This window comes from Salmo trutta, chromosome 20 (assembly GCF_901001165.1).
Source record: "Salmo trutta chromosome 20, fSalTru1.1, whole genome shotgun sequence".
NCBI lineage: Eukaryota > Metazoa > Chordata > Actinopteri > Salmoniformes > Salmonidae > Salmo > Salmo trutta.
Window position 1 is genome coordinate 34214470 of NC_042976.1, and position 15438 is coordinate 34229907.

The following is a 15438-nucleotide window of genomic DNA, read 5'->3' on the forward strand; positions in this document are numbered from 1 at the left end:
TTTATATTTAATAAAATGTAAGTTTAATTGTTCAATCAATGCACATGCAAAAACATAGATATTGAAACAAACAATTCCTAAAATCAACCTGCAATAGAGCATGCTGGGAAATATAATGATGGCAGTGGTTTCAGCTCAGGTCTGGTTATTAACGGTCCTGTTTATCATGAAATTGGATGATATTTGAAGGAAACCAGATCAAAGTATGATGCTAATTATTTTTGATACATCTCCCGTTTGGTAGGTCTCTTGTGACGTGGTTTTCAGCAGCACCGACGGATGTGCTGACTTGACAACTGCGTTTAAGTTTTGAACGATCCATCCCCTCTTTTGTTCCATGCTGGCTGAAGACCTAGCTAGCCAGTAACTAGTTAACGCCAGACACAGATGAAAGGGGAAACACAGTATAAGTATCTTCACCACAGATGAATAGGGTCAACTTTTAAATTATATTTGCTAACACCCTACAGTCAAATTTTGGCACCAGTAGAGTAGCTATCTAGCTATGTAAACCATATCCCTCTAAGCACACCTTCTCCTATGTCGGTTACAAGGCAGTACTTATTTAAATTAGGTAAATATCATGTTACCATTAGTGTATTAAAATGTGAGTTAGGGTGATGTCACCCTATCCCCTTAATAAAACTGCCTCCTGAATCCAAGTGTTTGACATGGGGAAGGGGACCAGTAACTTTATGATCAAACTTTGTAGAAGCAACATTCATTTTTCATATTTTGGTCATCATTTGTTAATCTGGTTTCATCCAAATATCATCCAATTTAATGAAAAACATGAATTTTACTGTTCATGACCTTTAATGTAAGGGTTATGGTTGAGGTTTGGGTTAAGGATCCTGTATAGTGTCTACGATATGGAAATGTTAGCCTATTCTGATAATACAACACTGCCCCCTTGTGAATGAATAACAGACTTATCAGCAGAGTAAATTCCAATAGCATACATATTGCAATATAAAACGGGGCTTTGAACAGAATGAAAATATCCAGAAATGCAATGTTGATGACTATGCAACATTTTATTTAGGCTCCTATTGGTTGATTATATATGTTCTTTCCAACTATGTTTAACAAAAAAAATGTAATGTGCATTTATTTCCATGGTAAGACATTACTCACATGAAGGAATGATCTTGACCTGGGATGAAATAATTACACTGATAATGTAATTGATAGAGATTGTGCTTTATAGTAGCGCTATTTCATGGGTGCTATTGGGTTCCTTAATGTTAATCACTTGTCAATAAAAACAAACTTGTCTGGTGTCCTCAGGAAGAAAATTACAATGATATACCGTCGTTTAGGATGTGACAGTGAAAAAAAGTGTACAATTTTGATATTACAAAACCCCTCCTCATACAAAGAACTAAAAGGTTAAAATAACAAAATTACATAATAGGCCAAAACAAGCCTTTTATACAATTGCTGTAAGACTATAACATAATACCACAGTCAAATAAGAATCATATAAATAAAGTGTAATTAAAAAGTAGTGTAAGAATGATTTAATACAAAGCCTTGATTTAGACAGTTTGAAATAAGATGTTGGTGTTCTTCTTTATCCTGATGGTCTTCCTTTTGTGAGTGGGATCTGGAAATGGCACAACACAAATGACAAGTTGCAATCTTTCAAACACTTCTCTATGGCACTAGTCAAGAAGAAACATTGCATTCTTCAGGTAAACGCTATTTAGCAAAAACACACCTGATTTTTAAACGAAAGGTCAAAGAGTGAAACAAGTGCGGCACTAACACACCTGATTCAACTAATCACGGTCTTCAGTCTGGATGTTGATCATTTGAATCAGGTGTGTTAATGCTGGGCGGGAACAAAAGCCTGCACACCCAGTAGCTCTATATGACCGGTGTTGGAGAAAACGGTAACTTGGATCTTACTCGGCTTCATACACATCTTCATGCAGTGTCTCTTGAGGACAAAGTTGTTCTTGCTGCCCCCACAGCCCCTGTTACGCAACCAATGACATCTCTTTGTCTTGGGGTTGTACACATATCTCCTTTCCGTTCTCCTCTCCTCTCTGTCACACGTCGTGCCCTTGTCAATGGTACTGAGACAGAACTCTGGAGGACTGAAGTCTGAAAGAATTACAAAAAGGCAATAGTAAACTGAAATGACATACAACAAATGACTCCATAATACCAAAGACACATTTTATAACACTAAAGAAAGTGTGTAGGCTACATCGCCCATGCAACTCTGATAGAACATACTTTAATAAAAGCTTTTTATTTTAGCTTTATGGAAACGAGGTTAATGGTAACCTACTGTAAAAGTGACTACGCACTGGGCACACACTGGCTGAAACAAGGTTATTTCCACACAATTTCAATGAAATTACACAGAATGGAATAGACATTGAATTGACATCTGTACCCAGTGGGTACTTGATTCTACTACTTTTCTTTTACATTTGGAATTTACCTCAACAAAGGAAACATTGTTTTTACTACCTCAAGAGTCAAACTGTGGAAAAGCCACAAGATGTCAGCCTTGGGTTACGGGAGTACTGTAGGTATCCTATATCACTTCACTGGAATGACAAATACGAATACAGAAACACTCCTCTCCTGAATTCACTGACCTGGGTGGAATTTTGAGACATGAATTATAGCTACTTGTCTGTGACTGAGGGATGGCAGACTCCCTGTGCCCCTTTTTTACTGTGTTGTGACCTCTGTAACAGACAGTGGTGGTCTGAGTACTTACTCACTTACTCACTCACTCCTCATACACTCCCATTTTAATAGCAGTGAACCAGTGTTACATGGAAGAAGGAGGTGGTATGGTGGGCGATATGCTGCCTTTATAAGTTGTAGTTTGTTTACCTAACTGCTTCTGAAATGGCGCATATAAAAGTACTGTCCCTCTCACCTAGCTATCGCAGTTGCAGCATGGTATGTGTGCAATAGTACACATGAGAAATGACTGCATTCCTGGGTTACAGTACTAACCTGTGGCCTGGTGTTGATGATTCTGCTGCATGTGTGAGGCGCTTAAAGCAAACTCACCTGAAAAATAGGAAATATTCAGCATTCACATGCTGCTTTCAATATGAGACTGGAGCACGGTGGAGCGTGCATTTCTTCTGCCTTTTACCAGTATTAGAAGTTGTGATACTGTAGTTAACTTAGAAGGAGTTAATATCAACTCACCATGACAGAAGAAATATATACAGTAGCAATTCATTTCCACAAAGGTACATGGTGTTGTCATTTCTACTATCTCTATAAAACTTCTCCCTCAGCTTTTTCCTCCCTCCCTCAGAATTCTCTTAAACAGAGCTGACAGGATATCAGCCCTTCCACTTAGTGTCTGTGGTTCATAGTCTTCAGAGACCCCACAACCCCACTTTCCTGTCCCTGCCAATCAGAAGGGCTGACAGAAGGGCAGACTGGCATGCTGGGAAAATGAAAAGCTTCTTGGACAAACAGTTTAATATACTGATGCTATGTACAGTATCATGAACAAGTACTGTAGGGCTACATGCAAAATTAATGCACAAATGAAACAATTACTTTCTCTCTGGTTATTGAAACATTAGATCAATATATGGTTATGTTTATAGACATCCATTTTGTTAAATCAGAATAGGCCTGCCTGAAATATCTTTGGTGCTACTGTACAATTAATTGTCTTCTTTAATCAATTTCTAGAGCTAACATTTGTTTAAGAAATAAAAATACATAAACATTGTCTTACCAGTTACTTTGACAGGTTGTACATTAGGTTTACTAGTGGGTTTTGGGACGGTGACCTCCAATTTAGGAGTCACATCCAATTTAGGGGCCACATTGGCGTTTTCTGCCATGAAACCAAAACATGGTTAGGGTTTACTTACATAATAAGTTACAGCATATAATAGAAATGTAATATAATACAAACAGTTTACTACTCTATTGTTAAAACCTGTTTACAGAGGAACTATTGTAATATGACATACTGTACAACATACAGAAGTTATTATGCTTATGGATTCAGATTTATTAAAGAGAAAAGTTATTTTGAGGCCAATGAAAATGGATTAAGGATTCTGATACAGAAGGAAAATGTAATTATCTTTGAGTTGTCGTCAATATTGTTTTTTTTACATTGTTTGTCAATTTATATTAACACAGACTGCCAGCTAGCGTTGGTCACAGTAGAACAATTTATCCGTTATTTTCTTTGACAAATGCAGTAAATAAATGAATTTAAATTCATTGAAATCGGACTAAAATAATTAACTATGCTCAAAAGGCCAAAAAAAACGATCTAAATGCAAAATGAAGATGAAGCATGACTTGATGGTTTGAAAAAAATCCATCAACAAGATCATTTGCAAGGTAGAGCAATATCGACTGGGCAGCTACATTGAAATTATTTATCTCCTGTGGGTATTTGGTCTTTTAAAAAGGTATGACTGCCTAAAAGCCCAGGCATCACAAAAATGACATAAATGCACTTTGGAGAAGTAATATACTCCCCTAGCACATTTCTATTAAAAGAAGCCTTGACAGTGCTGCTACGGCCATAAGTCCAAACCTTTTTCCTTACATTTGAAAATACTGATCAGCCTCACTGATCAAATCTTTCTTGCAAACCATGTGATTGGTTGGTCCCTTTTAGACTACTTGGGTGTAATGCAGTGTTTTGAAGGGCAGTTTGATGCCGATGCACTACCTGGGTTCTGGCACCTGGCCTGGCACGCTTTCATACTCTTGAAGTTATTGGCGTTGCCGAAGCAGCCTCCGTAGTAGAAGTGCTTGCACTCCTGGCTCTGGCTGTCAAAGAAGTAGCGCGTCACCAGACCTCGGCATGGCCCCGGAGCCTCATTCAGGTGACAGGGACTCTTGTCAGCTGGAGAGAGATGGACAAAGAGAGATGGAGAGGGCAGAGAGAGAGAGAGAACATTATTGAGAAACTGAAAAGGGGAGAAATGGGTACTAGCTACTGGGTCATTTGAAAATATGATAGCTGGGAAATGTGAAAAAGTGCAGTAGAGGGAATGGGCTACTGAGACATCCTGTTCACTGAAATCAAATACAAATCTACACTAAGGACCCTTGGCACCCAGTCAATTGATTGCAAGGGAAATTGTGAATAATAGAAAAAAAGTGGTGGCACTAAGACTGGAGTGCTAGAGAGACTGACTGAAAAGATGGAGCAAGGAAGAGAGAGAAGACATACTTAGGCACGGAGGAAGATTGTGTCAGCAGCCCACACTGTCATGAATAGATAGATGTAAAATAGATGTGGCGAGAAAGATGAATTGACTGGAGACAGAAAAAGAATGAGAGAGAGAGCGAGAGAGCGAGGGGAAAGTGGAGGTAAGAAAAATACACCACATTACACCGAGGAGAAATGGATTTGCAGAGATGCTGAGTTGAAAATCTTACTGGAGCCATAGTCAAATGCTCTAGTGTCGATGAAGCATGTGATAAGAACTAAGCAGATACAGTGCATTCGGAAAGTATTCAGACTCCTTGACTATTTCCACCTTTTGTTACATTACAGCCTTATTCTGAAATGGATTAAATAGTTTTTTCCCTCATCAATCTACACACAATGCCCCATAATGACGAAGCAAAAACTGGCTAAGAATTCTTTTTAAATTGATAAAAATAAAAATCTTAAATATCACATTTACATAAGCATTCCGACCCTTTACTAAGTACTTTGTTGAATCACCTTTGGCAGCGATTACTCCTCGAGTCTTTTGGGGTATGACGCTACAAGCTTGGCACACCTGTATATGGGGAGTTTCTCCCAATCTTCTCTGCAGATCCTCTCAAGCTCTGTCAGGCTGGATGGGGAGCATCGCTGAACAGCTATTTTCAGGTTTCTACAGAGATGTTTGATCGGGTTCATGTCCAGGCTCTGGCTGGGACACTCAAGGACATTTAGAGACTTGTCCCGAAACCACTCCTGCGTTGTCTTGGCTGTGTGCTTAGGGTCTACAGTGGCAAGAAAAAGTATGTGAACCCTTTGGAATTACCGGGATTTCTGCATAAATTGGTCAAATGTTATCTGATCACAAGTCACAACTATAGACAAACATAGCGTGCTTAAACTAATAACACACAAATTATAGTATTTTCTTGTCTATATTGAATACATAATTTAAACATTCACAGTGTAGGTTGGAAAAAGTATATGTGAACCCCTAGGCTAATGACTTCTCCAGAAGCTAATTGGAGTCAGGAGTCAGCTAACCTGGAGTCCAATCAATGAGACAAGATTGGAGATGTTGGTTAGAGCTGCCTTGCCCTTTAAAAAACACTCACAAATGTTGTTTGCTATTCACAAGAAGCATTGCCTGATGTGAACTATGCCTCGAACAAAAGGGATCTCCGAAGACCTAAGATTAAGAATTGTTGACTTACATGAAGCTGGAAAGGGTTGCAAAAGTATCTCTAAAAGCCTTGATGTTCAGTCCATCAGTCCACAGTAAGACAAATTGTCTATAAATGGAGAGAGTTCAGCACAGTTACTACTCTCCCTAGGAGTAGCCGTCCTGCAAAGACGACTGCAAGAGCACATACTCAATGAGGTTAAGAAGAATCCTAGAGTATCAGCTAAAGACATACAGAAATCTTTAGAACATGCTAACATCTCTGTTGACGAGTCTACGATACGTTAAACACTAAACAAGAATGGTGTTCATGGGAGGACACCACAGAAGAAGCCACTGCTGTCAAAAAAAAACATTGCTGCACGTCTGAAGTTTGCAAAAGTGCACCTGGATGTTCCACAGCACTACTGGCAAAATATTCTGTGGACAGATGAAACTACAGTTGAGTTGTTTGGAAGGAACACACAACACTATGTGTTGAGGAAAAAAAGGCACAGCACACCAACATCAAAACCTCATCCCAACTGTAAAGTATGGTGGAGGGAGCATCATGGTTTGGGGCTGCTTTGCTGCCTCAGGGCCTGGACAGCTTGCTATCATTGACGGAAAAATGAATTCCCAAGTTTATCAATACATTTTGCAGGAGAATGTAATGCTGTCTGTCCGCCAATTGAAGCTCAACAGAAGTTGGGTGATGCAACAGGACAACGACCCAAAACACAGAAGTAAATCAACAACAGAATGGCTTCAAAAGAAGAAAATATGCCTTCTGGAGTGGCCCAGTCAGAGTCCTGACCTCAACCCAATTGCGATGCTGTGGCTTTACCCCTTGACGAGCAGTTCACACCAGACATCCCAAGAATACTGCTGAACTGAAACGGTTTTGTAAAGAGGAATGGTCCAAAATTCCTCCTGACCGATGTGCGGGTATGATCCACAACTAAAGAAAATGTTTGCTTGAGGTTATTGCTGCCAAAGGAGGGTCAACCAGTTATTAAATCAAAGGGTTCACATACTTTTTACACCCTACACTGTAAATGTTTACACGGTGTGTTCAATAAAGACATGAAAACATATAATTGTTTGTGTGTTATTAGTTTAAGCAGACTGTGTTTGTCTATTGTTGTGACCTAGATGAAGATTAGATCAAATTTTATGACCAATTTATGCAGAAATCTAGATATTTCCAAAGGGTTCACATACTTTTTCTTGCCACTGTGTCCTGTTGGAAGGTGAACCTCCGCCCCAGTCTGAGGTCCTGAGTGCTCTAGAGCAGGTTTTCATAAAGGATTTCTCTGTACTTTGCTCCTTTCAACCTACCCTCAACCCTGACTAGTCTCCCAGTCCCTGCCGCTGAAAAACATCCCCACATGATGCTACCACCACCATGCTTCACCGTAGGGATGGTGCCAGGTTTCTTCCAGACGTAGATTGATGAAGAAAAATATATAATTTTATCCATTTTAGAATAAGACTGTAATTAACAAAATCTGGAAAAAGGGAAGGGGTCTGAATACTTTCCGAATTCACTGTATATCATTGATGCGATTTCGATGTTTGCGTTGCTTTGTGTATCATCAACTTTGTTTGAGATTATATTACTGCAACACTGCTCACTGCATCCAAGTTACTTGACATAGGCGTTTCAAAGAGCTGTTAGTCAAGGCGAGCTCAAAAATATGAGCTCCCCACCCACAGCCTGTCTTTTCAAATTTTCTGGTAGTTAGCCATGAGAGAAAAAGTAATTTTCAGAATGACTGTTCAGGACCCTTAACATTTTTAAGAACTGTTTGTTTACGTACGCCATTCAAACTGGAACAACCATTTCAGTAAGGGATGCAAAAAAATCTAACTGATTGGATTAGTTTAGAAAAGTTATGTTATTTATCTTTATGAAGCATAAGATAAATCAATCAATCAATATACATGCAAAAACAATAAAAAAATCTCTGCAGTAGAGCATGCTAGAAATATGACAATGATGGGTGTGGTTTTGATTCAACTATGGTTAACACCAAGAGTGGGGTTATGTTACACCAATGAGTGGTTTTGGTTCGATGTGCTGTGTATGAGGTTAATGCCCTTGTATTAGAGTAAAACTAGGCCTTCAAAGTAAGGCCTTATGAAACACTTTTGGTATTGTGTTGCATTATCTACACACACACACACACACACACACACACACACACACACACACACACACACACACATATATATATTTACACACATACATACATATAAATATATATATATATATATTTACACACACATACACATATATATACACACACACACATATACACACACACACACACACACACACACACACACACATATATATATATATATATATATATATATATATATATATATATATATATATATATATATATATATTATATTTACAGTGCCTTGCGAAAGTATTCGGCTCCCTTGAACTTTGACCTTTTGCCACATTTCAGGCTTCAAACATAAAGATATAAAACTGTAATTTTTTGTGAAGAATCAACAACAAGTGGGACACAATTATGAAGTGGAACGAAATTTATTGGATATTTCAAACTTTTTTAACAAATAAAAAACTGAAAAATTGGCCGTGCAAAATTATTCAGCCCCTTTACTTTCAGTGCAGCAAACTCTCTCCAGAAGTTCAGTGAGGATCTCTGAATGATCCAATGTTGACCTAAATGACTAATGATGATAAATAGAATCCACCTGTGTGTAATCAAGTCTCCGTATAAATGCACCTGCTCTGTGATAGTCTCAGAGGTCCGTTTAAAGCGCAGAGAGCATCATGAAGAACAAGGAACACACCAGGCAGGTCCGAGATACTGTTGTGGAGAAGTTTAAAACCGGATTTGGATACAAAAATATTTCCCAAGCTTTAAACATCCCAAGGAGCACTGTGCAAGCGATAATATTGAAATGGAAGGAGTATCAGACCACTGCAAATCTACAAAGACCCGGCCGTCCCTCTAAACTTTCAGCTCATACAAGGAGAAGACTGATCAGAGATGCAGCCAAGAGGCCCATGATCACTCTGGATGAACTGCAGAGATCTACAGCTGAGGTGGGAGACTCTGTCCATAGGACAACAATCAGTCGTATACTGCACAAATCTGGCCTTTATGGAAGAGTGGCAAGAAGAAAGCCATTTCTTAAAGATATCCATAAAAAGTGTCGTTTAAAGTTTGCCACTAGCCACCTGGGAGACACACCAAACGTGGAAGATGGGGCTCTGGTCAGATGAAACCAAAATCGAACTTTTTGGCAACAATACAAAACGTTAAGTTTGGCGTAAAAGCAACACAGCTCATCACCCTGAACACACCATCCCCACTGTCAAACATGGTGGTGGCAGCATCATGGTTTGGGCCTGCTTTTCTTCAGTAGGGGCAGGGAAGATGGTTAAAATTGATGGGAAGATGGATGGAGCCAAATACAGGACCATTCTGGAAGAATGATGGAGTCTGCAAAAGACCTGAGACTGGGACGGAGATTTGTCTTCCAACAAGACAATGATCCAAAACATAAAGCAAAATCTACAATGGAATGCTTCACAAATAAACATATCCAGGTCAAAGTCCAGACCTGAATCCAATCGAGAATCTGTGGAAAGAACTGAAAACTGCTGTTCACAAACGCTCTCCATCCAACCTCACTGAGCTCGAGCTGTTTTGCAAGGAGGAATGGGCAAACATTTCAGTCTCTCGATGTGCAAAACTGATAGACATACCCCAAGCGACTTACAGCTGTAATCGCAGCAAAAGGTGGCGCTACAAAGTATTAACTTAAGGGGGCTGAATAATTTTGCACGCCCAATTTCAGTTTTTTTATTTGTTAAAAAAGTTTGAAATATCCAATAAATTTCGTTCCACTTCATGATTGTGTCCCACTTGTTGTTGATTCTTCACAAAAAATTACAGTTTTATATCTTTATGTTTGAAGCCTGAAATGTGGCAAAAGGTCAAAGTTCAAGGGGGCCGAATACTTTCGCAAGGCACTGTATTATTATAATTTTTTTATGTTAACATTCACTTAGGATCTCATTTAGTGAAGTCCATTTGACCCAAAAAGTGATGAATGCAACAACCATGTCTCTGTCACTAACAAATAGACATGGGTGGTAACTCTACAATTCACTCGAAAGTTAAGGCACTCTGGGAAATGTTCAAATAGGTTTTACACTAAACCAGTGGTTCCCAACTCCAGTCCTCGATTACTCCTAAGCGTACACATTTTTATTATAGCCCTGGACAAGTACACCGGATTCAAATTGTCAACTAATCCTCAGGCCCTCAATACAACAAAAATGTGTGCTGTTGGGGGTACTCGAGGACCGGAGTTGGAAACCACTGCACTAAGTAGGTGCATGTTTTGGTTTTGTCCTAGCACTAAACAGCTGATTCAAATAATCATCAGCCTTTCATAATTTTAAATCAGCTGTGTAGTGTTAGGGGGGAAAAATAGTGATGTTGCGTTTGATACCGGAGTGATGAGGCATGCGTCGAAATTATGAAATTTGAAGCAGTATCCCGATGCTTATATGACTTTATTAGAAGCATGTGATCAATGACATCCAAAGATTACATTTTGCCGAACAACCACCTAATTGGTTTAGTATTGGTTTCGGTAGAAGACAAAAAGGCTGTCCTGCGTGTGTGACGTCATCTATAATAATTCTAAATTATTTTCACCAGCAGGTACCACTAGTGTAGACAATGTTGCTCAAAGCCTCGCGTAATTAACCTATTTGACACAATTGGCTGGAAATGCTCAATGGCTTCAGGAAGCATAGTATCCCCATCACTAACAAAAACCAAACCGTTCACCCCTTGGGGTCCCGAGGACCGAGTTTGGGAAACGCTGGAGTATATGGTCCCAATACTAATTTGCTGTGCACGTAGCCAATCAGCCAACAGCATCATTGTCCCAGTCTTGCCAATAGATTTGGCTGATAGTTTAATAGAAAAACATCCACATTTCTTTGAAATGGCACTGTGTGCATTATGGGAATGTGTTTGTGAGTAAATGTTTGGTCTGACAGTCTTATCAAAGTGAAAACAATGATAGCGTTCCTCCCAAAACCATAAAGCACTAAAACTATATTGCTAATTTTAACAGTAAGTAGTTCCCAGTGTCATATCATATATCATTCAATAAAACCTGCATTCCAAAGCAACTACGTCAACGATGTCATTGCGTTCATTGTCTCAAAGATAATGTCTAATCTATTTTGATACACTGGTAACATGGCTGATGATTGTCTTGAAGAGGACTCAAACCAATAACATAGTAACCAGGGAATAAGTTGACCAGGGAACAGGGTAAAGCAAGTACAAACTACAAAAGGTACATATCCGAACAAAATGTGCATGCTTGCTTCAGGTGTAAAAAAAAATAACAAGTGTCGCTCTGAATATGCAGAATGTTTCCTGGTAGAAAAAGGAAGCATTTTTCACATATCAACAGTCATATTTTCACATTTGACCTGCAGAGAAATCAGAGAAAGGGTCCAACCACTCACCAGACACCAGGCACATTCCCTCACACGCTTCCAAGGTCTCAAAATTGTTGGCGTTGCCTCTGCAGCCACCGAACTCGAAGGACTCACAGCGGCCCGTGTCAATTTCGAAATAGAAGCGCTCCTTTAACGTCTTGCAGGGCCCTTCATCCTTCTTTAGGGCACACAACTCGTGGAAAATGAAGAGCTCGGGCTGGGCTCCATCTGCTATGAAAGGAAGAAAGCCAAAGTTGGCATACAGCCATGCACAGAATTCATGGAAATGCTCTGGTGTAATTTAGGTCATCGCTGTGCTTTAACCTGAGGCTTTGGACTAGATTAGACCTTCTCTCTGGTACATTCCAAACAACTCCAATTTTAGTAGTTCAAGACCCCTTGTTGCGTTCAGATAAATTATTTGACATTACAGCCTCGCTGGTAACTCTCAACAATCCTGAATAGAATTCAACATGTACAGAATTCTCAAGAAATGCACCTAATTAGACGGACTGGAAGTAAGCGCACTCAACAACAAAACCCTAAAAAGTATAGCTGTGACTTTCACAGTGATTTTTAAATGTATTCCACCAAACGCACATACCACGTGTTCTACAAAACATGGAAACAGATGACTTGGAATAATATCAAAACACTGTAGCAAGCCATCAAGATGTTAAATCACCATCTCAGTCTGGGGCTAGATTCAGCCCGTTGTGAAAGTACCGTTCCTTTAGATCAGGGATGATGGTGGGGGGGGGTTGAGTGACAGCCTGCTTTCCAGTGGTTGGATCACTTAACCTTCAACATCCTGATCTTCATCTGCCAAAAGGGACTGGGTTTTCCTTTTCCACACACTGTAGATCAAGTAAGTTGGCCCCTCTGTTTGCCTTAAGGCTACCTTCTATCATATACAGCTGGTCACACATATAATGATTCAAACAACTGCAATGTGACAATCAAGATCGATACCCCTCTATTTTATATCGAAACATGTCAAACATCAACAGTCATCCAGCGTGTGTCGCTTTGTTTGTGAGGGTTGTTTTGATAGCAAACAGCCTGACAAGTAATAATTGCTGCAGGATTCTATGCCCAGCAACACCTGCAGACTCCAGAACCCCACCACATTGCTCAGGCCCCAGCCAGCCCACAGCAGGTCAGCTGTCTTAACAAATACCCTCTCGCCAGCCTGCTGCTAATGAGAACACAGGCGTGGCATTCCAATCTGCCACCTCTTCCACGGATACAATCATGGCCTTCTAGAATGCTGAAGACTTCTTCCTGTACCATTGTTTGATGAAAGAATCTTCCAGAAACTGGCAGTAGGTTTGGGAGTTGAGTTTCAGTCCATCTTCAACCCGAAAAGGTCCAACTACCTCATCCTCAATGATAGCAGCCCATACCAGTACCCCTCCTTCACCTTGCTGGCACCTGACTCAAAGTGGTGCCCTGTGTCCATTATTGATCCAGCCACGGGCCCATCCATTTGGTCTATCAAGAGTCACTTTCATTTCATCTGTCCATAAAACCTTTGAAAAATCTGTCTTCAGGTATTTCTTTGCCCAATCTTGACGCTTCAACTTGTGAATCTTATTCAGTGGTGGTCTTGTTTCGGTCTTCTTGACCTTGGCCATGTCTCTGAGCACTTGACACCTTGTATTTCTGAACACTCCAGGTAGGTTGCAGTTCTGGAATACGGTGGAACTGGAGGATAATGGGTTCCTGGAAGTTTGACATTTAATTCTTCGCAAGTCTTTTGCAGTTAATTTGCGTCTTTTCTTCCCCATGCGTTTTTTTTGCGCCCCAGTTGACTATTCGCAACAAAATGTTTGAATGTCCGGTGGTCACACCTCAATAGTTTAGCTATTTAAAGAGTGTCGCATCCGTCTGAAAGGCATTTTACATTTTTGGCTTTTCAGTGTCAGTTAAATTTATTTTTTGGCCCATTTTACCTGAGGTAATGAGGCTGCCTAATAATTATGCACACCTTGAAATAAGGTGTTATTCACTTTCGCCACACCCTCCCTCATTACACAAATACATATCACCTGAAAATGATAAAACCTGTTAAGGATAGGGGGCAGTATTTTTACGTTCGGATGAAAAACGTGCCCAAATTAAACTGCCTCCTACTCAGACTCAGAAGGTAGGATATGCATATTATTAGTAGATTTGGATAGAAAACAGACGCCCATAGGCGACTGAAGGTGCCCGGGTACCAGTTGAAAAAAATTTATGGAAGTACAGTATATATGGAGACTGTTTAGAGACAAAAATAAAGGGTTAAATACATGAAAAAAAATCTAAAAATGTTTCCTGACGTTTTTAATATCTCTCAGATATTAAAGGGGAGGAGGCTATTTGTTGTTCAATGCATTTGTATGGGCTAGGGCTGACCCCATTTAGTCGACTGGTCGAGTGTTTGGTCGACCAAGTATTTTTTTACTCGAGCAGTTGCATGTAAAAAAAAAGAAGTTTTTATGGCACATCTTAATTGATGCCTGTCTCAGTGTACTAATCCATTGCAGAGGCCGTGACGATGGCACAGCAGTATCACCAGTAGTACCTTTACCGTTAATTCCCATAATTTCTAATCTACAATGTTTATTTGGTAACCATAATTTCTGTTAATGCATTCAATATATTATTGTTACAGTCTTTTACTGTTCTCATTGTCAGAATGGACACATTGTTTGCAGAAAGTGCACAACCTAGCCTGAATAGTGTAGGGAATCATGGTAGCATCTAAATCGCTGTGAAATATATTTTCAATAACAAAACATTGTTTTTACAGCTGTTTGATGCTGTAAAAATGCTATTTATTGTTATTGAAAATATATTTCACAATGATTTATGGTACAATTATTAAACTTTTTTTAAATTACAATGCAGAAATACCCTATGTGTAGCACCTTTAAGCTTGGTATAGTTAGCATACTTATTATTTATACTGTATACATATAATTGACCACTTTCTTTTCACAACACTATTTAATTGGAATATGTGTATGGGGAAAATCCTTATTGGTTTCATGGTGATTATAGTTGTGTTTTCACAAAACAAGAGAACACAAAGCTCGTATACTGTATGCACACAGGAGACCTTGTGCGATCAGCAGAGTAATCACCTCTTTGTACTTGTTTGTGTTTGTTTGTTAAAAAGGTCTCCCGTCTGCCAAGTGAGTCTGCGAGGGACTATCGTGGGACCTCTACATTGTAACAGTCTTTTCAGCGATTGGCTCTGCTAGCACATCAAAGGATATCCCTTAAATTATTTAAACCCTCTTTATTACTACACATTAACCCCTTTGAAATTAAGAACTCAAGAAAAAAGGTGCTAAATATACACAGCTATTTAGCCTGAGTTTACAACAAGCAACATTTTCAAGAAGCTGAAACAAGTGTACAAGCGATACCTGAAGAAAAAGAACAAGCCAAAAGTGCAGCGACTGTCTCTAAAGTAAACCAATGTATACTTGAGGTAACTATGAGGTTATAGTGCTGATGTTGGACCGAGATATCTGAAGTACAAAGCAAACAAGTCAGATGCACCTGAAATAGAGAGTT

General features: G+C 39.4%; 1 protein-coding gene across 4 annotated transcripts in view; it reads right to left on the reverse strand.

The window, feature by feature from the left end:
* Nucleotides 1–15438, reverse strand: part of LOC115155937 (tissue factor pathway inhibitor) — a 37391-nt gene continuing 21953 nt past the window's right edge. The window contains exons 2-7 of one of the 4 annotated variants that reach the window (XM_029703037.1): nucleotides 11896–12096; nucleotides 4697–4873; nucleotides 3737–3838; nucleotides 2989–3045; nucleotides 1915–2112; nucleotides 1–1609 (exon numbers count right to left, since the gene is read on the reverse strand). In XM_029703037.1, the coding sequence (XP_029558897.1) occupies nucleotides 1542–1609; nucleotides 1915–2112; nucleotides 2989–3045; nucleotides 3737–3838; nucleotides 4697–4873; nucleotides 11896–12096 (803 nt within the window). In that variant the 3' untranslated portion in view covers nucleotides 1–1541. Of the gene's footprint in view, nucleotides 1610–1914; nucleotides 2113–2988; nucleotides 3046–3736; nucleotides 3839–4696; nucleotides 4874–11895; nucleotides 12100–15438 lie in introns of all 4 variants that reach the window. The other 3 variants (XM_029703036.1, XM_029703038.1, XM_029703039.1) reach the window with 3 other exon arrangements.